Source organism: Pelodiscus sinensis, chromosome 7 (genome assembly GCF_049634645.1).
Source record: "Pelodiscus sinensis isolate JC-2024 chromosome 7, ASM4963464v1, whole genome shotgun sequence".
Lineage (NCBI taxonomy): Eukaryota > Metazoa > Chordata > Testudines > Trionychidae > Pelodiscus > Pelodiscus sinensis.
The window spans coordinates 75,012,369-75,038,947 of NC_134717.1; the positions used below are offsets into that span (position 1 = coordinate 75,012,369).

A 26,579-nucleotide genomic window follows, 5' to 3' on the forward strand; every position below is an offset into this window, starting at 1 on the left:
AAGGCTTTTGATCAAAGAGTACTAGAGTGAAATTTACTTCAATTAAGACAACTCCCAGTTCAGTCTTCTCTGGCAAAAATAAAATGGGGCAATTTTTGATAAAGTTACCAAGCCTAAAGCAAAGAGTTAAAAATCGAAGTACAAAGTTCAGAGCGTGATCAGCAAGATCAAATACCTTGAAATCCAAATCTGTGAACATCAAAGTGTATTGCAAAACTAGTTACAAGACAGCATGGATGTTCACTATCAACTGCAATATTTATTAAATACAATAAGATAAAAAAATGTCAGAGTGGTAGGTGCCTAAGAGAAAGGAAGTCAAATTTCATTTATTTTATGGGAAACCCTGTAACAAACATTCTTAGGGTTTGATGTAAATGTTAATGCTCATGAGAAAAGCCCATAAATACGTTCAATGAGGAAGTTCTATCATAACACACATATAAACCCACCTATATATTTTTATGAGTAAAACCTACTCATGTTATACATTTTTCTGATTAAATGCAATGCATATTACTCCCAAGAAACAGCCATTACAAGAACTAAACCAAAAATAGACACTACTAATTAATAAATGGAAAACATTATTAGTTAATATAATTTACAGTAACCCTTAAAATATTTAGCTAATGATATAACAAAAAGTGAATGGGTAAAAATGTTAATTTGAGCTATGTACAGGATTTCATGGCCTTGCAATGATTCATTTTCTATCACTCTCTATCAACAAGCATGGTGCGGATGTGGAAGGAGGGAGGAAGATAGGTGGAAGTGATTACCTTCTCCTTGTATAAGGCAGTGAACACAAAAATATGTAATACACACAGATATACTTATATGTTCCTGATACTGATGTCACTTAATATATTTGCAATTGAGCATTAGCATAAGAGAAAGGAGAAAGGAAACTGTCTGCGTTAGAAAGTGGCTTTGTAAAGGTTTTGCTTTCTGATTTCAGATGGCCTTCTTACAGAGAATGTCTTTATAATTATAATAAACCTTTGATTTGTCTCCCATTGAGCTGAATGTAAAAAGATCAAAAACATGTATAACTCCTTTTGACTGATGAGTTATGAGATGATTCTGAAAATCATAAGTTAAGAGGCACACACAGGCCCAGAACGCACTTCTGAAGTGGCTCTAGTATTTGATTGGAGACAACTAAGTTTTAAGTATCAGAGGAGTAGCAGTATTAGTCTGAATCTGCAAAAGCAATGAGGAGTCCTGTGGCACCTTATAGACTAAGGGTATGTCTACACTACAAAGTTAATTCGAACTAACAGACATTAGTTCGAATTAACTTTAATAGGCGCTACACATACAAACCGCTAGTTCAAACTTAATTCGAACTAGTGAAGCGCTTAATTCGAACTAGGTAAACCTCATTCCACGAGGACTAACGCCTAGTTCGAATGAAGTAGTTCGAATTAAGGGCTGTGTAGCCACTTAATTCAAACTAGTGGGAGGCTAGCCCTCCCCAGCTTGCCCTGGTGGCCACTCTGGGCACCACCAGGGAAACTTGTCTCCCAGCCCAGAAGCCCTTAAAGGGTCACGGTCTGGCTACGGTGCCCGTGCCAGGTGCAAGCCTGCCAGCACCCAGCCAGCATACTCTGCACCTGGCATGGCACGAGCCAGCCACCCGCTGCCACCCAGCCCTCCGCCTCTTCCCGGGACCAGGCTGGCGGCTCCCAAGAGCCTGCCCAGGGCCACAAGAGGCGGGAGCCCGCCTGGTCTAGTGCAGACATCGTGGACCTCATCCACGACCTCCGCACTAGGCACAGGAAAGTGGCTGTCTAGGGCAGGATAGCTGCCAGCCTGGCCACCCAGGAGCAGGTGTGCATGAAAATCAAGGTGGTCCAGTGAGACCCCCGACCCTGAGCCCTGAGCTTAGAACATAAAAACATAAGAACAGCCGTACTGGGTCAGACCAAAGGTCCATCTAGCCCAGTAGCCTGTCTCCCGACAGCAGCCCACACTAGGTACCCTGGAGGTGATGGACCGAAGACAATGACCAAGCCATTTGTCTCGTGCCATCCATCTCCAGCCTTCCACAAACAGAGGCCAGGGACACCATTTCTACCCCCTGGCTAATAGCACTCCATGGACCCAACCTCCATGACTTTATCTAACTTCTCTTTAAACTCTGTTCTAGTTCTAGCCTTCACAGCCTCCTGCAGCAAGGAGTTCCACAGGTTGACTATTTGCTTTGTGAAGAAGAATTTTCTGTTATTAGTTTGAATCCTGCTACCCATTCATTTTATTTGGTGTCCTCTAGTCCTTCTATTATGGGAACTAATGAAGAATTTTTCTTTATGCACCCTCTCCACACCACTCATGATTTTATAGACCTCTATCATATCCCCCCTCAGTCTCCTCTTTTCTAAGCTGAAAAGTCCCAGTCTCTTTAGCCTCTCTTCATAAGGGACCTATTCCAAACCCCTGATCATTTTAGTTGCCCCTTTCTGGACCTTTTCCAAGGCCAAAACATATTTTCTGGGGTAAGGAGACCACATCTGTACACAGTACTGAAGATATGGTGTACCATTGTTTGATACTTCCCCTCCTCCTTCTTCCCCTGGCTTCCCCCTTCCAGCTCCCTCCTCCCAGGTTTCCCCTTCCCCTCTCCCACCCTCTCTCTTCCCCTCTCCCACCTCCTTTTCCCAGTCTCCCCAGAGGTTAATCCCCTCCCCCCCAGTTTTTTTAAATAAAGAGAGTTTCTATTTTTGAACACACGTATCCTTTATTTTGTACATCAGGAAGGGGGGCTAGGGAGGGGTAAGTGGAAGGAGGTGAGGTACGAGCCCCCGATGGGGAGGACTGGGGTGGCTCTGCGGGCTCCTCGGGGTGGAAGCTCTCCTGCAGCCCCCCGATTGACCCCCGCCCCGGATGGCAGCCTGCGGCAAGTGCAGCCGGGCTGATGGCCGAGTGCTGTGATGTGCCGAGTGTGGGCATTCAGGGCATTCCAAGCCAGGACTGCTTTGCTGTCCCTCATCGAGTTAGACAAGCGAGCGGGAAACCCCTGAGAACTGTCTGTCCGGAGTGGGGGTCGGGTCCCTTTAAGCACAGCCCTCGGCTAGCCTGAGACAGCAGCTGCACGCTTTAAGTCCTAATATGATGCCCTGCCGGCACTGCTTCCGGCCATCCTTAGCCTCGGTTCAGGGTCCACTCAATGTCGACATGCTAGTTCGAATTAGCAAAATGCTAATTCGAACTAGTTTTTAGGTCTAGATGCACTAGTTCGAATTAGCTTATTTCGAATTAACTAATTCAAATTAAGTTAGTTCAAATTAGTGCTATAGTGTAGACCTACCCTAACAGATTTATTAGAGCATAAGCTTTTGTGGGCAAAGACCCTCTTGATCAAATGCATGTGACGAAGTGGGTCTTTGCCCACGAAAGTTTATGCTCCAATAAATCTGTTAGTCTATAAGGTGCCACAGGACTCCTTGTCGCTTTTGCAACTAAGTTTTAAATACTACTCAGGACTTTCATTTTCCAAGCAAGTAAGACTAGTCAAAACATATTTCTATGTCCCAAGAGACCTTGAAATAGCATATTTTCATCCACCACTTTAGGTGTTAAAATTTCAAAAACACATTTTATTTTCACCCTTTTATGCTGTGCTGTTTAACCAAAACACATTTGATTTATTCTCAGTAAGCATGTATAACAGGGGACTATGGACCAGTATTTAGAGCAGTGGTTCTCAACTCGTTTCAGTCCACGGACCACCAGGCCAATCAAAAAATTTTGGTGGACCACCTCCAGCACATGTCAGGATGAATGACATAGCAACCGCTCAGCACGACGGCGGCAGCTATATGGACGTTCAGAGCCTCAGGCGGAAGTTACTGACAACACAATGCGGTTCCGTCCTAGGCGACGCTATGGATGATGCGCTGCGTGCTTGTGAACACGGTGTAAAACAGCCTAGCGGCAGCGCCTCTTCACACCGTGTGCCTTTGGACAATGCTCCTGTGGGCCACCGAAAAAGTCACCACCAGTTGAGAACCACAGATTTAGAGTCTTGCATTTCACTTTTAAAGTATTGAAACTGCACACAAGTCTTTCTAGGAGCAATCTAACATGCCATCTGTCTTAATTAAGTGGAATTGTGACAGGATGGATTGGTCTTGGAGCCCCTCAATCCTCGCTCAGGAAAGGAGCAGCTGAGATATCTTACAAGCATACAAGAGTGGCTGCAAGGGAAACAGCCAGACAGCCAATCATGGCCCAGGAGGGCTCTGAAAAGGAGTTGTAGCATCAGAAACAGGCAGTTTCTTGCTAGAGCTACAGGAGTGCAGGCAATGTTCCTGTCTGGCCAAAGAGAGCTGCAGCACAAAGGACTGCTCAGTGGGTATGTCTACACTACCTCGCTAGTTCGAACTACCTAGTTCGTGCCCCGTGTAGCCGCGCTGCACGGGGTTCGAACGAGCGGGGATTTAAAAATGGCGGCTCCCCGCTTATGCAAATGAAGCCCGGGAAATTCAAATCCCGGGCTTCATTTGCAAGTGCAGTATGCCTACATTACCCTCCTAGTTTGAACTAGGAGGGTAGTGTAGACATACCCAGTGCTAGTAGGGTCTGGAGGAGCAAGGAAGAGCACCTGGCTGGCTGTTGGGCCTGAACATGAATGAGCTCTGAGCTAAGAGTAACGGGTCAGTAATGGCTGGGGTAGTGTCAAGGCGGTGTCTGGCTGCTATTCTTAGGCTCCCCGATCTGGGACTTGGAGTAGTGGCTGGGCTCAGGTCCTCCCATCATAAACTACTGGGGAAGGGCTTACAATTGGACAGCAGTAAATCCCCAAAAGAGGATTAAATTGTCAGGAGGCCCAGCTGGAAGAGTGGGGCCAGAACAGATTAAGACAGTGAAATCATTGCATCCAGGGGTAAACTGGATACCAGGGCTGAGACTGATTTTAAGATGCACCCACACCTGACCAGAAGGGGATGCTTAAAAGGGATCTATGCCAGGACATTACAGGCTTGTTTAACGCCATATACAATTCAGCTGTGTTTAACACTGAGCGAATAAATGTTGACGGTCTAGCATGAAAAACTAAAAAGGTACTACCCTACAGAACAGAAGAACAAACAGGTGGTGTCCACCAATCCACTACTGCTAAAGTCAACAAAAGGAGCTTGGAAGAGTCCAGAGTGGGTAAAAAAAATCAGAGATTGCTGGAAAAGGTATCCCAACTAGTTTAGCGGGAGCTCTCTGATTTTAGGAGAACCAATACTCAGTAATCCAAAATACAGCATATCCTTGCTTTTAAAGTGCTGTGATAAACAGCTTCTCTTCATGCTAATAGAAAGTTCCTGTCTTGAGATTAGAAGATAAATCAATGCACATACCTAGGGCAGTGGTTCTCAAACTTTCTGGCCCAGAAATCTTTCCATGGACCATCAATCAACTACCTATAATGATAAAATGAGTGTGGGAAGGGTTGAGGGTACAAGGTCTGGGTGGAAGGGAGGGTGCCAGAGTCAGGATGGGGCTGTAGGGTATGGCATGAGGGGTATATGGGACGCTTACCTTGCTCCTTGCCCCCAGGTACCACCCTCTGCTGCTCTCATTGGCTTGGTTTCTGGCCAATGGGAGCAGTTGAAAAAACCTCAAGGTGAGCAGTTTCCAGCACTGCTGGTCCCCCTGCTGGAGGGAGGAGAAGCAGTATGTGGTGTTGCTTCCTGCCCCTGAAAGTCAGATCTGCCCTGCAAGGCTCAGGCACCACAGCGGGGGGCCAGTGCTGGCACTCTAGCCTTGTGAGGAGCAGGGTACAGAGCTGAAGTGCCAGTGCGGGCTCCCTACACCAGGGAAAGAGGAAAGGCGAGTCCCAAGCCTGCAGCCCACCTATAAGACGGTCACAGATCACTAGTGGTCCGAGGTTCTCTGACCTAGTGGTTCTCAACCTGTGGACCCTTTTATTGAAGGTGAGAAACAAGAAATGTGGAGATGGGTAGAGTTCTTAAGAAAGTACTGTCTTCCAGGAGGCAGCATTCAGAATAAAACGAGTTGGAAAAACGAATAATCCCAGCATTACTGCTATCAGATCGGCAAAAGATGTTACAGGTCTGACTGCCCTCTCTCCATAGGCAGTCATGCTCTGCCAACTGAAGCTCTCTGCTGGTTACTATTGCAGCTTTCGGGAAGGGTTTTAATAAAGACTCTTATGCAGTGATGGAATTTGGCAGGGCAGACAACCAGGCATGCCAAGTAGCATGGAGAAAGAGACAGGACAAAGGTGACTCTATAGGACTGGACTGTGTAGTGAACTCTTGTGAATTATTTGCAAAGCAACCACACTACACACACTACAGTGGTAGTGAAAAGTATTTTTTTTTGATACATGATTTTTGAAAATTTAGGAAAATCAATCTAAAATTCACAAGATATCAAGATAACTAAGCCCTGGACTACGCTAGGGAGTTATTTTGAAATAACCTCCTCTTATTTCAAAATAATAAGCTGAATTTCCATACCACCACACCTGTTATTTTGAAATAATGGGCTGATTATTTCAAAATTTGTAAAAAAAAAAAAAAAATTACTGGAGATTGCCTATCTCCTATACCTGCAAGAGACCTTGAAAGGTCATCAAGTCCAGTCCCCTACCTTCACAGCAGGACCAAGTACCATCCCTGACAGATTTTTGCCCCAAATCCCTAAATGGCCTCCTCAAAGATTGAACTCGCAACCCCGGGTTTAGCAGGCCAATGCTCAAACCACTGAGCTATCCCTATCCTTACTCCTGCTTTCCTCAAGGAATAAGCTTATTTCAAAATAGTTATTTTGGGAGTTATTTCAAATTTAGTCATTTCAAAACAATTTCCTAGTGTAGCCATGCCCTAGATGCAAGCCTTCTGAGCTCGAGTCAGTTAACCTAGGGCTAGACTGAGACTCATGGCCATGTTGTTGGATTTGTATTTGGTTGTTTTATTATTTTTGTGTCTTTTCCCCAGCATAGTGTACGCCAGTGTTTCCCAATTTTATTTGGCCACGGAACCCCTAAAGTTGCCTTAAAAAAAAAAAAAAAAAAGCCCCTGCTGCGTTTCGTCGAGGGAAAGAAAGAAAAGCCCTCGCCATGGCTCTGTCTCTCTAACAAGGGGTGTGGGAGTGCCGGCTCTTCGTGGAACCCTTGCTTTCGCTTCCTGGATCCGCAGGGTTCCCCAGAGCACCAACTGGGAAACACTGGTGAACGCTATTACTTTCTACTGTTATTTTCAGTGAGGCCTGAGTAGGAATAAAAAGAAAGATTTTACTGCCATACATCTCCACTATCTGCCTGCCCTACAGCGATTGGGACACAAGCCAAAGGGGAGGAGAAGCACAGTGCATAGTGTCTGTCTACTCAAGCAAAACACGTTAATTTGAAACAGGAATACATTCACTATAAATAAATAATTCAGTTACAAGTTAAAACTTTTCTATAAACCCTGTTCAAAGCAGAATGCCGTCTTAAAGGGATCAATAGGAGATTCTCTCCTTCACAGATAATCTGGTCAAAGACAGAGTACACTGACAGCACTCACTGTTGAATGAGTTAAGTTTTACCATGTTTATCGTTAAATACAATGTTCATTTTAAAAAGGCCAATCCCCCGATTTTGATACATGATTTTTGAAAATGTGGGAAAATCAATCCAAAATTCACAAGATATCAAGGTAACTAAGTCCTGGTCTACGCTAGGGAGTTATTTTGAAATAACCTCCCCTTATTTCAAAATAATAAGCGGAATTTCCATACTACCACACCTGTTATTTTGAAATAATGGGCTGATTATTTCAAAATTTGTATTCCTGCTTTCCTCAAGGAATAAGCTTATTTCAAAATAGTTATTATGGGAGTTATTATTTCAAATTTAGTTATTTCAAAATAATTTCCTAGTGTGGACATACCTTAGCTGCTTATATATTGCTATTCAAATTGATGGCCAGCTATTAGATTAATAAGACAGAGTCACTTTAACAAACCAAACTCATCCGTGGACTAGTTTCAATTAATATACCTTGAGAAACAGAGCATATAGTGCAGAATGTCAAAGTAGAACAAGGAATAGATGCTTCTGTTAATAATCTTTACTGAAGCTTGCCAAATAGAAATACAATTTTGAAAGATTGAAATCAAGCAAATGTGTCAACGTTTATCCATAAACAAAATTAGAAAAGGTGCAGAAGAGTAGAATGAGGCAGATTAATTGAAGCATGAGAGTTGCAAGTGCTATACAAGAATTTATCAATTATGATCAATTAAGAGGGTGTTTTAACTGAAGTGCACAAAATGTTCAATGAAATAGAAAATGTCAATTAAACTTAGTACTTTCCATCAACATAGAAAAGAACAGAGAGAATGCAGCAAAAGTAAAAAAACCAACAAAAAATCCACCCTAAAATAGGCAGCTAATGCTCAAAGCTGAAAAAGAAAATGGGATTTAAGTAATGTTCCAATCAAATGTCAAGGAGGAGGAAGACTGTAGTAACAGGATGAGTTATTTGATTTGACACATGGCCTATTCTGAAAGTTATATTTGGTTTAAAAGTTTAACTGGAAAACTATAGTCAGAATGGAAGTGTGTCTGTTTGCTCCCTAATGATATGTTCCCCTAATAGCCAGGCTGTGAGGAAATCACCTGGAAAAAAAAAAGCTTAGATTTAGCTTTATTTAAAAATGTGTAACTTCTGTGAAAGCTTGCTAGTTTTCTGCCTAATGATCCCAAAAGAGCAACTGATTTTCATGTGAGCTAAAAAACTTTTTTTTAAATTTTGGAAAAAGGAACATTAAATGAATATTTTTGGTTTCCTAATTGGCACCAAAGTTTGATTTAGTGAGGGCATTCACCATATGTTTCTGGGCTCCTCTCAATTTTGATCACAGCTTTGAAGTTCACTGTGAAGATGCTTTTATAAATTGGAATGGCCTTCTGCAAGCTGGTGTCCTTGCAGTTCTGTTTTAAATATCACATTTGCAGGGGCAACTGAAGAACTATGACTGCATCCCTCCATGTCATTTGGGAAAAGGTGTAATGCTTTTAGACACAATGAAAATACCTGGCTGTGTACTGAGACTGAACCACAACATAGAGTTATTACAAAACTTGTCAAGGCTGTGATTTCATTTTGTGAAATGAGCATACCTCAACCTCCTTTCTTGTAGTTTATATCAATTTAACTACAATACTCTGCATGGTACATTTTACTCTCTATATGCTAGAATAACATTAACACAGAGGCATATAATATGATCATATCCTCCTGTGAGATTGCAGAGTCATGAATTAACTATAGTTGCACAACATTTTAAGCCTTTCTGCCCCAGCAATAAAAGTGTATTGACAATTTATCCCTCATGATCAAAACTTAGAAATCTGATGTTGCTGGTTAGTCAATGGGGGCTTAGTATCACTCTCAGTTACTAATTAAAATAGCATCTTAACATTTTCAAAACAGTTATACAAACTATTAATCCCATATTCCTCCCTACTATATAACAAACATAAATGTACAAATGTAGTATATTTATTAACAAAAATATTAGTAAAAGGTAGTAAAAGCAGGAAAAATAGCTCCTGATTTTGGCCCCAATACAGAAAACCATCCTTAGTGAACAAAGCATTTCAGTGTGTGCTTAAATCCCATTAAGTAGGACTTAAGCATCTGCTTTTCTGAATCTAGGCCTTTATCTCTTCCTTGCTTCAGCAGCAGACTGCAAAAATGGCACTTCTCCAGTGGCTGTGTAGGACTGGGTCAGGAATGTAGCTCTTACAAATAAATGGACTGAAGCAATCCTCACTGGGAGGGGGAAAATGTCTGCAGAATCGTAGCCCTAGTTCAGGCATGTCCAAAGTCCGGCCCGCGGGCCAATTGCGGCCCGTGTTCCGGTTTAATACGGCCCCATGGGTAATTTGGCAATATCTATCTTTTACGGCCCCCACGAATCCATATGTATTGAGATGAATACATTGTAAAATCTCAGTTAATGTCAGTTGGTCTAAATCAGTTATAAATATATTTGGACACAACATGTATACTTGGTGTTATGTTCCTGTTCATATTTTTAGAACTTAAAAAGTTGACAGACAACCTTTATTACCAATAATATGTAATGTACTTTACAATGTTCCTGACATATATTTCAGCTTCCTGGATTTTTTTTTCATCTGGCCTTCAGATATGAAAGTGATTTAAAGTGATCCCAGAGTGATTTAACACCTGTTTAGATTTGTCATCCATGTGACGAAATGAAAAGTATGCCGTTTGCAATAAAGTTTGCATAAAATAGTTAATTTGCATTTAATTTGAATGGTTCAAAGAATGTCAGGCAAAATGGTCGGCCCTCACGCATGTTCACTTCATCAAATATGGCCCTCTTTGAAAAAAGTTTGGACACCCCTGCCCTAGTTAAAATACCCTTCATTCTAGTTGTGAGCAACACCTGAAAATGACATTTCATCTTTTAGTAGGATTATAGTAAGACCAAACTCGAGACCAAAAGTGAACCCACAATGTCTCAAGAAGTAAAATAAAAATTCAGGAAAAGATTAGCTCAATTTTCAAAACACAAAAGATTTTGAAAAATACTATTCAGGGCTGCTATGATGAGTTTTAAAGTTCAGACTCCCATTTTATATACTAAGACTTATTCTACTCTTTTGGAAAAACTTAAAAAACTACAAATAGTCCGGTAGCACTTTAAAGACTAACAAAACATGTAGATGGTACCATGAGCGTCTACATGTTTTGTTAGTCTTTAAAGTGCTACCGGACTATTTGAAACCTTTGAAACTTCTACTCTTTTGGACCACTAGTTTTTTAAAGCTATTCTCCTCTTCCAAAGATGTCAATGTCCTCATGAAATGTAAAATGGGATTTAGAAGTCAACTCACAATCCATTTTCTGTGATTCCTGATCTCATTTCTGGTATCTGGGGCAGAGCTTCTGGACAGAGAGTTCAATAACTAACAACATATTGATCTGGTACTGGGTTATATTAAAAGGTCCTGATACACAAAGCACTTAAGCCCCACTAACTTTGGTTAAAGTAACGCCTATGCTTAAGTGCTTTGCCGAATTGGGACCAATACAAACAATTACAAAAAGGATAGATATTTTACTTACTCATGTCTTTCGTATCGGAGGGTTTCCCGGATAGACCATGCAACCTGGTATGGTGAAGTTTGCTCTGAATCCTCTAATTCTTCTCCACTGTCTTCAGACCAGTCCAGCCCTGAGTATGGAAGAATTGGAAACATGAAGTCTGGATGAAGGAAGACTGCAATCCTCAAATATCTGTGAATAACCTCTGGCAATAACCACCATCAATGGCCTCTGCCAATTCTATGTCATACATAGCACAGTAGGGAGGATGCATTCTATTTGATTCATCATGTAATTTCCTCAATAACCTGTGGGCAGTTATGATAGCAATTCACTACAGTGTAGAAACAGCATGTAACTGCATTTTTTAATGACCAGTTTGTTATCCCTTTAATATCTTTATTGGATTTTTTGATCCATAAATATATTAAATAAAAACTAAAATTACCATCAGTCTTATGTAAAGACTAATATTGGTTGTGCCAAATGTTAGATTTTTTACAAAGATAAAGAGGAAGTCTCTACCATGAAGAGCTGACAGTTCAATGATTAATAGTCCATAGTTTAAATAAGAGATATATAGTCCTGTTATTTTTATACATATCATAGACCTCCTGCTCCCCCTGCTGAAAAGTGTGGAGAATAGAAAAACTATGGGTGAATGCTACAGGGACAGAAGGGGACACACAGTTACACTTTATGTGCTCCTCTGCTCTTTTCTGAGCAAATTGCCTGCAATTTCCACCAAGTATCAGTGAGAAAGGGACTTCAACTCCAAGGGAAAGAGAGAACCTGGGGACAGTCACTAGTAAGCAGCATATTCTCCTTCCTACACAGCTGAAGTACACATAAAAATACCAGATGAAGTGAACAATTTTTGTAACAGGATCAGTTCATTCTGTGATCACTGTGCCGCTCACTAGCAGAGTCCAGGAAAGTGTCTTACACTGCAGGACCTTGTGGAAAAGGGCGAACAGGAAGGACTGTAGAGGGTCTGTACAGGATCAAGTCAAGGGTCCGATGGATTCTCATCCTGTGCATCTTTTCATGGTCCTATCCTATCCTCACTGATTCCTCAGAGCATCATGGGGAAAAGCAGTCTACCTTCCAAAACAGCTGTTTTTTCCTCCTCTCATGTGTTTTTATATATGGCCCTAAATATACACCAGGAGTTGGGGAGAGTATGTTAAGGGACTCTTTATTTTAATTTATCTAAAAAGATTTGGGGGCAAGTTTCCAAATCAGGTAGCTATAGGTTGGTACTCTAATCAGTATTTAGGCTCCTCCGGGTTAAAGGCCTAACAACAGATTTGGGGTAAAATTTTCAAAAGATACTACATGATTTGCAACAAAGAGCTGGGAATTAGAAGCCTAAATTTTGGTTCTCATGCCGTTTACGCATTTCTGAAAAGGTTTCCTTTGGGCCTATTTTTAGACCTTCAAGTTTGGGCCAAGAATATATGCTAAGAAACTTAAAAAATAAAAGCGGACTTACACTTAAATGTATTTTACTTGAAAAACAAAGTAGCTAAACTGAAGTTCCATAAAGCAGGAGTGGACAAGATATGGCCCGCGGGCTGAATGCAGCCACCAAACCTTTTGATACAGCCCGTGGCCCACGTTGCCAAGACTCCGACGCAGGCTCTCTGCCTGCTGCAACCCGAGGCTGCTCAAAATGGCTGACGGCTCCCTCTAGGCGCCATGAGCCCCTGGAAGGGGAGAGAGGGGAGACTTTGTGCACTGGCCCTACCCCCAGCCCAATCACCCTCTCCATAGAAAATGAAGCCCTTGACCACTTTTACCACTATCTTGGAGTGCCCCCTCCCCCATCAAAAATTATTGCCCATCCCTGCCATAAAGACACATTCACAATGGATGCAGTGTGATTATTTTGGGGGCACAAATTAAAAACTAGTATCCTAAGTTGGACTGTTAAATCCTTTAACTCCTGAAAGAAGTATGGGGAAAAAAGGGAAACTAAATAAAATATTAGCATTGGACCTTTTCCCCATTTTGTTTATGCAAATAGCAGTTTGCACCTTTTTACAAAAATTAAGGGTATATTTTTAAAGATTCTGAAAGTAAGATTCATTTCTTATGCTTGTCAACTCTTACATTAGGTGTTTTCTTAAACAGAAATCCCAGAAGTCTTTCCACCAAGATAAAAATGTCTCTAAGAATAGTCTGTACTATGAGCTTGCAATTAAGTATTTATCTACTCCCACACAGCTAATGTATAATTAAGAGCATTATGTTAATTAGCAATTATAAAATGCTAAAATCTAATGTTCATTTTCACATTTATTATAGGATAACATTTCCACAATTTTGTATCTATATAGCTCATAGTTTTAGGAAAATGTACCAGGTACAACAGCAAAAGTTATTTTTATGTTACTGTAGAATGTGACACCTCAGATATAGAATGCTACCGTTATGAACACTCGTGAGGCTAGGTGACTTTCTAGCCTATTAGGGAATCTTGACACTTGGGATGTTCGCGGTGTCCTCATTCCTCAAATTAACTGCATTATCGAGAGAGCCATTGAACAGTTCTTCCACAGAGCAACATCCTTACAAGACGTGCTGTAGGATACTTATTAGCTTCCCAACAAACAGCCAAATTATCGCACAGGCACTAACAGGCAGTTCTTAACACAAAATTTAAAAAGATTAATTGAAATAACAAAAGTTACAGATGTTTGTGATGTGTACCACTAGTGTAAATAATTGCCCAGATAAGACTAGAAGGAATTTAAAAAAATACAAATGGTTTGTCTTTTCTGTTTCTATCATAATACATGTCTAGTTCTTATTTCTTCCATTATGGCCCTGTAAAACTGAATTATAATCTAAAACTAAATTAAAAGTTAAATAAAAGCAAGGTAAGTAAGAGCAGGTTAGACAAACACCTGTCAGGGATGGCCTAGAGCTGGTGCTTGGTCCTGCCATGTGTGCAGGGGGCCTGACTTGATGTCCTCTCAAGGTTCCTTTCAGTTCTATGAGGGAACATTAGGAGTTTATGTATCTCACTCTCCATTTTGAATTAAGACAAACAACCACCTTATTTATATTTAAGTGCCTCTTAAAATTTCAAAAAGCCCTATTTCCATGAGAAGTCAGTAACAAGTTGCAATGGGGGAGGTCTAGGTTGCATGTTAGGAAAAACTATTTTCCTAGGAGAGTGGTGAAGCACTGGAATGGGTTACCTAGGGAGGTGGTGGAATCTCCATCCCTAGAGGTTTTTAAGTCCCAGCTTGACTAAGCGCTGGCTGGGATGAGTTAGTTGGGGCTGGCCCTGCTTTGAGCAGGGAACTGGACTCAGTGACTCCCTGAGGTCTCTTCCAGCCCTAAGATTCTATGATTTTAACACAATTTAAATTAAAAACAAACCTAACATGTAGGCAGTCAACATAATTAATAACGTATTACTGCAGCATCTGGATAATGAACTAATGTTATACATTATATATATAAAAATGGACAACTTCTACAAAAAAAATCAGAAAAGAGCTGCACCTCCATAATCAGCTTCTGAATCCTTGTTCTCCGATGGAGTACAATGCTGATGTTTCCTTTACTGAATCAGATCTCACAGCTTAGTAGTTTGCATCCGAAATTCTCAAAGAAGTCAACTGGTGTTTTCGGTGTGCAGAGAATGTACAATCAAAGCCTCAAAGTTGTATTTCCACTTTCATTCTACAATCTCCTTTTTTCATTGGTTTAATATTTGAGTTTCACATTATAGGCTCTAGGTCTAACTTGGTCTACTCTATACACTCAGTCTAGGAACAGTCAGTTATACCTCAGTTTGAACTCTCAAATAATTAACTAGCATTTTTAAAAAAAGTTATAAAGTCTGTAAAAAGAAGATATAAAGCAGACATGACCGCCCTAGACATCTGTCGATAGATTTCCCCTTTCAGAACAGTATAAGTGCACATCCTGAAAATTTTTAAAAAGTGGCATATAGTAATCTAGTACAGTTCTTGTAAAAAGGCATAATCTCATAGCAACCTGAAAAAACAGTTCAGAGATGTATGTAATTATCTACCTACCTAAATGTGGAAACAGATCAGTCTCCAGCTGCTTTTTTCGAGTGCACAGTTTCACCAGTCTCTGTAGCCGGCTCATGCAGGATGAGTGTGGAGAGAAGGCTGTGGCTTTCATAAGGACCCGATCAGCCCTTTGCGGGTCCATGACAGGAGCCCTAGTGGGTGGCAGGAGAGGCAGGGGTCTCTTGTTAGACATCTGCCTTGCTTGTGCTATAGTGTGTGTGGTGGGCGCCACTCCCTGCATTGGTAGGCTGGTGTTCTGAGGTTGAGGTGACTTGCAGACTACGCCCTGCGGTAGCGCTGGAGGCTTTAAAGAAGTTGATAAAGGTGGCAGATGGGAGTGCTGCTGCTGCTGCAGTGGCTGCTGCTGCAAAGGTGCAGGAAGGGGGCTAAAGTGCTCTTGGTGAACTTTTAAAATCTCTGTTTCTCTCTGGCGTTGCCGATTTTGGGCCAATTTGCTCTGCAACTTTTTCCTCACTGTTGCCCCTTTCTTTAAGTCATCATCCTCCTCGTTGAAAGCAAAGGGATCGTCTAACTCTGCTTCCAGGTAGTGGAGAGGAAGCCTGGCCCCTGGTGGAGAGAGGGACATCCCATCCAGTCCATTGGACATCTTCAAAGACAGTGTGGGCACTGTCAGACTGAAGGCCATAGCATCCATCTGGTGCCTGACCTTCACTTCCTCTACTGGATCATTCTTTTTCTTCCTCTCCTTTTTAGGTATAAAGCCAAGCACCTGTAGGTGGCTGTTGCAGTACCTTCAAAAGTGAAAACAGTAAGTTCCTTTGTTTGTTCTTTTTAAACAAACACTCTTAAGAAAGCAAAAAAGATGAAACCACAGATAGGAAACCCCAACAACAACAAAAGCCATCTGACTACCACTGAAAAAATTAGATTATTAATTCATGTTTGCGTACTAATGAGATCCTACAATCATTTCCCATGATCCAGGCCCATAAAATAAAAATAAAATAACTTCCACATAAGAGAAAGTATCATTTTTGGATTTTAAAAAAAATGATGTTATTCATATAAAAGCCAAACAGCTATCCTTCCAAAAAATCTATTCCTCATGTCCTTTATCGATATCAAGGGCAAGCTGAATTAGACAAATTGCTCTGTGAAGAGGGAGAAACAATAACTTGGAAATGGCAGAGGTGCTTAATGACTTCTTTGTTTTGGTTTTCACCAAGAAGTTTGATTGTGACAGGATGCCTAACATAGTGAATGCTAGTGAAAATGGGATAGGTTTAGAAGATAAAATAAAAAAAGAACTAGTTAAAAATTACTTAAACAAGTTAGATGTCTTCAAGTTACCAGGGCCTAATGAAATACATCCTACAATACTCAAGGAGCTGATAAAGGAGCTATCATCTTTGAAAAATCATGGACGTCGGGAGAGATTCCAGAAGACTGGAAAAGGACAAATATAGTGCCCATCTATAAAAAGGAAAATAAGATGCCAGGGAAGAGAATGGAGCAAGTAATTAAGGAATTCATCTGGAAAAAATTGGAAGAAAATAAGGTGATAGATAAGAACCAGCATGGATTTATAAAGAACAAATCACGTTAAACCAATCTGATAGCCTTCTTTGATAGGATATCAAGCCTTGTGGATAAGGGAGAAGCAGTGGACGTGGTATACTTAGACTTTAGTAAGGCATTTGACACAAGTCTTGCATGACCTTCTTATCATGACCATTGGAGAAGGTCCACAGAAAAGCAACAAAAATGATTAAAGGCCTTGAAAACATGACCTATGAGGAAAAACTGAAAGAATTGGGTTTGTTTAGTTTAGAAAAGAGAAGACTGAGAGGGGACATGATAGCGGTTTTCAAGTATCTAAAAGGGTGTCACAAGGAGGAGGGAGAAAAAATTTTCTCCTTGGCCTCTGATGATAGGAAAAGAAGCAATGGGCTTAAATTGCAGCAAGGGAGGTTTAGGTTGGAGATTAGGAAAAACACTGGAATAAGTTGCCTAGGGAGGTGATAGAATCTCCATCACTGGAGATATTTAAGAGCAGGTTGGATGGACATCTAACAGGGATGATCTAGACCAGGGGTGGGCAATAATTTTTGATTGGAGGGGCACTCCAAGATTTTGGAAAGTGGTTGAAGGCTGCACTTTTCCATAACATTAATGGAGGAGATGCAGGGGATGGAGGTTTGGTGCAGCGCTTGGGGGAAGGGATTGGGGTGCAGGAGGGAGACTGGAGTCTGGGAGGGAGTTTGGGTGAAGGAGGCAGTTGTGATCTAAGACAGGGGACTGGAGTGCAGGGGTTTGGCATGTGATCTAGGGTGGAAGGGGATTGTGATCTGGGGCAGGCGATTGGGGTGACAGATCTGGGAGGGGGTATGGGTACAAGAGGGGAACAGAGGTTTTGGGTATGTTGAATGGGGGAGCAGAGCGTTTGGGCAGGGAAGGTGTGGGGTGCCAGAGGCAGGTTGCGGCCAGGAGACTTACCAGCCAGCAGCCAAACCAGGCTGCCTGCCTGCTGAGCGAAGGCTTGCAGAGCTTAAAATGTTTCTCAGCCAGCCTGCTTGCCCAGCCATATGCTTCAGTGAATAACTGAGTTGAGGAGAGGGGGTATAGTTCTCCTTGGCTGCCTATTATTCAAACAAGTAGCTCCCACTGGCTGGTTTCTGGCTTAGGGTGGCTCCTAAAGCATCTCCCCTCCAGTTCTGAAACAGAAACAGAGCCCGGCAGTTGCGTTTCTGCATGGTGCACGGGGCTGCAGAGCAAGCAGGGGAGCCTGTCTAGGGCTCCCTGCTGCCTGTGTGAGCCAGATCTGGTGGCTTCGTGAGCCAGTTCTGGCCGATGGGCTATATTTCGCCCAGGCCTGATCTAGATAGTGCTTGGTCCTGCCGTGAGGGCAGGGGACTGGACTCGATGACCTCTTGAGGTCCCTTCCAGTTCTAGTGTTCTATGATTCTATAGTTCTATCATAAGAACATAAGAATAGCCATACTGGGCCAGACCAAAGGTACATATAGCCCAGTATTCTGTCCTCTGACAGTGGTCAATGTCAGGTGCCCCAGAAGGAATGAACAGAACAGGTAATCATCAAGTAATCCATCTCTTGTCACCCATTCCCGGCTTCTGACAAACAGAAGCTAGGGAACACCGTCCCTACCCATCATGGCTAATACCCATTTATGGCTCTATCATCCCATCCTAGATCTTTTTTGAACTCTGTTAAAGTCCTGGCCTTCACAACATCCTCTGGCAAAAAGTTCCACAGGTTGACTGTGCATTGGAAGTATTTTTTCACACTTTTGTTTGTTTTAAACCTGTTACCTATTAATTTCATTTAGTGACCCCTAGTTTGTGTGTTATGGGAAAGAGTAAATAACTTTTCTTTATTCATTTTCTCCATTCCAGTCATGATTTTACAGACCTCTATCATATCCCCCTTTAATCATCTCTTTTTCAAACAGAAAAATCACAGTGTTAAAATATGACACGTTGGAATATAAACTGAAGGGCCTTGCAATAAGAAAGTTATTAAGGGACAATCAAATGGAACCATTTTAAGGCATCCCACATTTAAAAGTTTAACAGAGACTACTTGCTATCAGGCTGTTCTTTCATTGTGAGTGAATTTGCATGGATTTTGTGCAGTATACATTACAAAGATAGAGTTAATACATGTCTGTGATTGGGAGACAAATTACAAGAGGATTTATTCAAGGAAAGTCTTGAATTGAAGATATTTTCTGAGAAGAACCACTGTCTGTGTTTTATGATTAAGCAACTAAATAAATGTCTTTAAATGTATAAGTTATTTTACATGGTTAAGTATTATAAAGAGCAACTAAGTCAGATAAAAAAACTATATTAATATAGGCAAACAAGTTCTATCCTGTCATCACTGTGAATTGCTTATATAATGCAATGAAAACATACACGTTATAACACAGATATGGATTTCAAGTGGCTATAAAATCAACTCTTTTCTAGTTTTTACTTTTAAATCACCAACAGTCTAGTCTGTCTCAGATGTATTTACACAAAGGACTAGATTAATGATGATCTACAGCAACAGATGACATACTAGATTAAGGAGCTAACAGATAAACAATTATTTCTAGGCTGTTTAGATAGTTGCTATTTTCCATTCATCAAGTCTGATTTCTCTGCACCTGTGTAGATTCTCTGATGTCAATGGTCAAATTACAGGGTTGGAGATTATAATTCTTTTATTTAGAAAGAAAGATTCAAGGAATGAAACTAAAAATTACAGGCTTGAAAGTCTAACATCTATATTAAAAGCTGGAGATATCTATTGATAGTTTATGGACATATTTGGGGAGATATTATTTAACTATGAATCAATATGCATTTTAAAATGAAATTATTTTTTGTCTACATGGAAAGGAATCAATTGATTTAATACCTGGATTTTCAAAACCTCTTAATAACATTTTAGATTTGCCTAAATGTGCTAAGAGATTACAAAAGGTAATGATTTAATAAGTGGCAAGCAGAGGGCTGATACTTAGTATGTGCAATCTTTGTGGAAAAGTGTGGAAGGAGATTTCTGTAGAAGACATACTGTGAAGTACGTTTTTAAAAACTGACTGCTGTTCTAGATAAAAGTTATTCAGGATGTAACAACAGCTTCCATTGAAGTCAATGGAAATACTCACAAGCATAATGTTAAGAAATTGAGTATTTTTAACTAATATAGGTGTCAGTTTAGCAAGAGACACTGTCATGATGATAAGAAATGGAAGTAAAAACAAGCACAATGGAAATGTCATGGGGGTTTTTTGGAGGGGGGAGAAGGGGGAGTTATTTCAATGAAAATAATTGTGTTTGTCTTAAAACATTTCTCTATAGTGTTTATACCCCAATAAATGCAGCCCTGTGCTTGGAAGAGCCAGAAGGTGAAACTGACTTACCTATTTTCATTGCGCACATCAAAGAAACACAAAACAAAAGTAAGAAAGGAGGATAGGAAGTTAAACTGTAGAAATTGTCAGTTTCAGGCTACAAAAAGATTTTAATTTGCTGTTATCTCTTTAACATGACAGAGGAAAAGGTTTGGATCTTTTAAACTCTTAGCTGATAGTGCAGCAGGATTCAAGATTAATACTTTACGTATTTTACTTAATGTCAAATGTGATAATTTCCCCCTCCCAACTCCAAAAATCAGTAATAAAAACACCTGTCACTCTGGCGTATGCACGGTGAATTGTGATCAACACATACTGTAAAGGAGTGCGACTGCTGCCTAATAGAGCTAGCAATCAAATATGGAGTGTACAAAGGTTGTTAAGCTCCACTGGCTTCCAGCAGAACAATCATTTCAAGGGTGAAAAGATTGGGGGAGCCATTTTTTCACCTGATGTATAACACGTTCTGCTTTCTAGTGTATGCAAGACCTTGGAGAAATCCTGAATTCTAATTATCTTAATTAAAGAAATATCTAGTTAAGCTGAGAAGTATCATGTATGTTAAGAAAGATGATAATATGGAAAGCGGGTGTTTACAAATCAGAAGAGATTAACAAATGTGAATTTGTTTCATTTTGAAAGAAGACGAGTAAGAGGTGAAATGATGAGTGTTTAATCTATGTAAAGTGTAATGGCAAGATAATTAAAATAATAAAATTAAGCTTCATTATCTATTTGCAATACTTGGTCAAATCAGAATTAGGGGACATAAATTCGATGTTAAGAGGGAACATGTAATTTTACAGAGAGGCTTGAACAGGCAGAATAGACATCTAATTAAAGTGATGAAATCATGCACTAACAACAGATTTAATCTGAAAAAACTGAATAGTTAATAATGAATTTAATAAGTAATATTAATTATTTTTTGCTTGAGGGCTAGAAAATAGTTTTATTTACAGTCTCTTGATCAGAGCTGAGGCTTTTTGCAAGAGAATACTTTTGCCGTCCTTTGCTGTAAAGTTTTGTTATAAGCTTGCAAATCATATAGCATGGAGATGAACGTTATCGGTGTTCTAGGTCTCACTTCTGAGTCTCAAATTATGTAACAAACTGTGTAATGAAAATGCATGGTCAGATGTCAGATGAAATAAAAAGTCTTGGAACAGAAAATTAAAGTTGCAAGCAAGGATGAAGAAATGGCAAACATTTCTATATTGAACTAAGTGTGAAAAGTAAATCTCCTAAGATATAGGTATATCCATATCAGCTAAGAACTATCATTTTATGCCTGCTCTAAACTTATTATTGGAAATTCATGAAATCCTACTGCTAAACTGAAAACTCTGTTCTGAGAGGAAGTCTTTGAAAATATCCATCCCAACATCTCTCATTTGAGATTAAAGTTTTATTTCTTCTTCGCACACCTGTGATCCTCAACTTTCAAATACTTGTCATGCAGTATAATTATTCTAATAGTTCAGAAGTTATTACCAGTGAGTGTACTGTACACAGTTTGATATGTTTTATTTTACACAAAGAATAATAATATCAAATTACTTAGGGACATATGGGAATCTTCACTAAGTTTTGGAGGTTTCATAAAAAATATGAGTAGAAGGAGAACAGAGACTTTGGCCCGCTTTGCATCTGAAATGACAATATATCATTTGATTTGACAAGTCCCATGATTTTTTTTGGGGGGAAGGGGGGTTAGCTTATTTCTAGACCAGAGTGGGAAAGAGGTGGCTAACGGGCTGGATTCAACTTGCAAGCCACCGGATTCAGCCCACAGCCACCTCACTGGCACCCTTACTACCAAGCAGCTGCAACCACTTTAAACAGCGGGCTGTTAATTGCTTTGCAAGCTGGACAGGAAAGAGAAAGCTTTGTGTGCTGACCCAGACATCTAGCAAAATCACCAAGCTCCCATTGGCCAGTTTCTGGCTAATAGGAGCTGAAAAATGATGCTGAACGTACAGGCAGACAATGGGGCAGCCAATGAAGCATCCTCACTCCCTCTCTCCTTCCCTATGCTGGAGCAGAGCCACATGGAGCTATCCACATAGCATATAGGCACAGAGCCTGCAGAACTGCTGACTGGGAGCCCCCTAGGTAAGCACCTCCCAGCCAGAGCCTGCCTCTGGCACCCCACCCGTTTACCCCCCCCTCCCAAATACGTGCCCCAGGCCCACCCAAATCCTCTGTATTCCCTCTCTCCACCTCCTCCAGGTCACAACTCCCTCCCAGACGGTGCATCCTCTTCTATAGCCCTTCCCCAATCCACAGTCCCTCCTGGATCCTGCACTCCAAGCCCCTGCCCCAGATCACAACCTCCTCCTTCAGCCAAACTTCCTCTCAAACCCCACACTCCCTCCTGCACCCCAGTCCTCTATCCCAAGCTCCCTTCTACACTCCACGCACTGTCCCAGACCCCGTATCCCCTCCGCAGAAGTGTTACCCTTGACCACTTGCCAAAATCTTGGCGCGCCCCCCCCATTAAAAATTATTGTCCACCCCTGCTCTAGTCTCTGTTTGATACGAACAGAGGAATGGACAATGATTGCCAAATTTGAAATTACTCAAATTGTGCCACCTGAGCACTTGCCTTGGTTTTTGATAAACATTCTTCTCACTTCAGTCTCCTTAACTGAAACGGCAGGTGAAGTGCAAGCTAATTTGGAGCACAATCCAACTGTTGTTTCCGAGAAGAGAGGACGCTGTGGCCCAAGAAGGAAGTTATATGTAGGGCACAGTGGGAACACTATTAGTAAGTTGAAAGGTTAGCGAATGGCTGCTGGTAACATGAAAGGTCAGTGAATAGCAGTCCATTTCTTTTTGGCAAACTTTGTTTAGTTTTTAGGGTAAAAATAATGATTTCCATGGAACAAATCCCAATCTGAGATATTTAATACACATTTTATTTCAATGATGAAATAACATCTAGTGGTGATAAGTGTGATACCGGCTCTTCTGAAATCTAACATCATGGGCACCACGAAGCCAAAATTAGAAGTCAGCCACACTTCTGACCACTACTTGGATGCTAATCAGAAGCCACATAAGGAAATTAAAAGTCAAATTCTGGCCTTACTTACACACTGTGGAACTCCAATTATGTCAATATTCAAACCAGTCTTAGGGTGTGTCTAAACTACATGGCTCCATTGATGGAGCCATGTAGATTAGGCTGATCGGCAAAGGGAAATGAAGCCGCGATTTAAATAATCGCGGCTTCATTTAAATTTAAATGGCTGCCGTGCTGAGCCGACAAACAGCTGATCAGCTCTTTGTCAGCTCAGCGCGCTAGTCTGGACGCTCCTGCGCCGACCTGAAAACCCTTTATCGACCTCCCCGTTATGCCTCGTAGGATGAGGTTTACCAGGGAGGTCAATAAAGGGCTTTCATGTCGGCGTGGGAGCGTCCAGACTAGCGCGCTGAGCCGACTAACAGCTGATCAGCTGTTGGTCGGCTCAGCACGGCAGCCATTTCAATTTAAATGAAGCCGCGATTATTTAAATTGCGGCTTCATTTCCCTTTGCCGAACAAACAAATCTACATGGCTCCGTCGACGGAACCATGTAGTTTAGACGTACCCTTAAAGTCTGAGGAAGAATGGTCTTGAGGCTCAGGGACCAGACTGTGATTTGAGAAGTCTGATTCCAATTCCTGACTGTGCCACAGGCTTCCTGCGTAACCTTGGGTAGGTCATTTAATTCTGTGCCTCAATCCTCCCATTGTGAGAAGGCTAACACTTCCCTGCCACACAAAGATGCTATGAAGATATATTTATTAAAGTGTATGAGGCACTCAAATAATATAGTGATAGGGGCCATATGACTACCTAAAGTGAGGGAGCCCTGAACTTTGTCCTGAACACCCAAAACTCCAACTAGGAGCCTATGCACTCTTGAAACTCCGCAACTATACATTTTGCCAACTCCACCAACCTACATGTCCAGTAATAATTTTCCTCAAGCAATTTAATTGCTTTTTAAGAGCATCAATTCTCATATATGATCAGTAGCTCAACAAATGAAATGGAAAAGTAAGTATAACATAAGACTTTGATCAGCAGAGGTCAAAATGAAATTTGGGGAAAGGCAATAACCTCGCTTGAAAATAGACTTTGCTTTTCCTTATCCCCTCCCCAATTCCCCACAAATAACAAAAATCATATTCATTTTTTTTAAAGGGACTTACAGAAACACACTGGTACTCCATCTATCTGACCACTTTCTCCTAACTGTGATGACAGTTCTCAAGCAGTTAGACCAAATTTGTAGCTAAGCTGGCTGACGCTATTTCCAATTCACTGAGGGCCTTCAGCACTCACCTACGGTCTTCAGATTTGGGGATAGGGTTGGTGCACCGTTGGCTGTTATACTTGGCCACATATTCACATTGCTTGAAGGGGGCAGTCTTGTCCTCCAGAACGTGTCTGATACAGAAGGCGTAGCCGTTAAGTCGCCTCTGTTTGCACAGTTTGGGGCTATATGAGCACAAGGGCTTATTGTCAACCTCAGAGAAGTGTATGTGTTTGCCTTCATACATCACGTGACTCTATTCCTTGTGAACATCAGCTGAAAGAACCAAAAATATTTAGATAAATTATAATGGAGAAAGATGCAGTAAGTATTGCATTTTGTTTTTTGATTTTGGGGTTGGGTTTTTTTGTTGAGGGGAGGGGCATGCAACAGTACCTGATTTTAAATCTTCTGTACCATATCAATGTTAGGAGAGGGCCCAAGGAAACCACTATCCTGGAATGATGATGAGTCAGATGAAGCAGATTGTCTAAGAAAAAGATCAAAAAAGTCTAAGTCAGTCAAAATTAAAGCAGACAGGACCATTCTGCATAGTAAGTGAAGTGTTGGATGTTGCTTCACAGCTCTTGGCTCAGCCAATGCCCAACAAAATGGATTAATTAGACAGTCCACACTCAATTATTAACTGGAATGTAAATATATCACTATTCCAAAGTTTTACACTAGCAGTTAGTGGAATACTTTGCTCAGGATAACCATGAGGAATCCACCTTTTGAAGACAGTAGCCCTGATATGTTAGAATGTAATGTTAGTACTCATGCAGCACAGAAAGTTTTTATTGTAGATGCCTGGCTCACAGCTGATGTACAATTTTCAGAACCGCTAGTCCCCAGAGAGTCTGCACGAATCAGCCTTTTCCAAGACCAGCAGGACTCTGCAGATTTTTCTTACTTTGTCCTACTTATTGAGTGAACTACTGAATCTATGGAAGTCCACAGCAGAACCCCCATTTGATTTCAGGAAAAACAGGATTACATCCATTAGTTATAGCAGAGAGTCACTTTTTAAATGCAGAGAGAGAAATCTGTGTTATCACATGCCACCCCTATCATTTCTGACTCCCCACCACTCTGGAGTTTTCAGCAACCACTTCTTTCTTTTCCAGAGCAGCTTTCAGGTAGGTTCAGCTCTACAAATGTGATGCAGCTGCTTTGCTGATGCCCAGTTTACGTTGTGCAAAACTGTTTGTAATGATCAAGTTTAACTATTAACTAAACAAGCAATCTTGAGGAATTGAAACTGTCTTGAACTTGATGTGCTCCATTTTTCAATTATTACGTTTTTCACACCATGCACACAGAGGTGCTGTTCACGTACTAAGTTGATTTGTTACGTTTGTGTAATTTAACACATATCTAGGACAAGTTAACCTACCCTCTCCCCCACTAATCCTTCTTCCTGGGAAATATTTTAATATTGCAAACCACTATGGAGCTTCAAAGTCTGTCAAAATTTTTCCCTTTCCACCCAAAACACTGAATTCCTATCCAAAGCCACAACAGCTTTTCTATAAATGAAAATATCAGAACTTAAAAGACAATTGTCTGCTGGCCCCACACAAATAGAAAGGGAGCTTTTGTACCTTGGAAAGGGGAGCTTCCCACTATGATCGAACGATCACTTTCAGCCTGATAACTCCCTGAGAAAATTATTTTAGTGCTGTGACATTTTTAGGTACAGAAAAGCTGTTTTTAGTCATTTTTGTTAGCATTATTTAAAATGTCTCTCATGTCAAGCACTCCATAGTGGGACTCAGGGTAACAAAAGCATGTGGATTTACAAGTAGAGAGATAGAAGAAACAGTTCCAGTCAAGAAATTCTACAAAACATTCCAGACATACGCTGACAAATCACACACATGACATATGCTGCTAAATACATGAGGCAGCAATGTGCTGTAAAGTGTTTTTTGATATGTAGCTGCCCCCAAACTTCACTCGTTTATGAATAACGAGGACCATTCCAAAACGTTTATACCAAACCACTCTCCATGCACACACATGCTCAATGTTAGTACTTCATTTGCTGCAGAACAATGAAGCACAAATATGGGTCAATATATTATCAAACGACAAATTAATCCCAATAATTATTTATACTATTCAAGCCAATATCATTCACATTAATTAATTTATCTGAACGCACCAAGGGAGCTTGTTCAATAGAAATTTAAAACCAGTCACAAGAATATATCCCTTCGGAATGGA

At 40.9% G+C, this 26,579-nt stretch overlaps 1 protein-coding gene across 1 annotated transcript in view; it reads right to left on the bottom strand.

Moving 5' to 3' along the window:
* INO80D (INO80 complex subunit D) overlaps nucleotides 1–26,579 on the bottom strand; it is a 78,136-nt gene that overhangs the window by 34,008 nt on the left and 17,549 nt on the right. The window contains exons 2-5 of the mRNA XM_006129023.3: nucleotides 24,747–24,840; nucleotides 24,380–24,626; nucleotides 15,152–15,903; nucleotides 11,115–11,223 (exon numbers count right to left, since the gene is read on the bottom strand). Of these exons, the coding sequence (XP_006129085.1) occupies nucleotides 11,115–11,223; nucleotides 15,152–15,903; nucleotides 24,380–24,597 (1,079 nt within the window). The 5' untranslated portion in view covers nucleotides 24,598–24,626; nucleotides 24,747–24,840. The remainder of the gene's footprint in view (nucleotides 1–11,114; nucleotides 11,224–15,151; nucleotides 15,904–24,379; nucleotides 24,627–24,746; nucleotides 24,841–26,579) is intronic.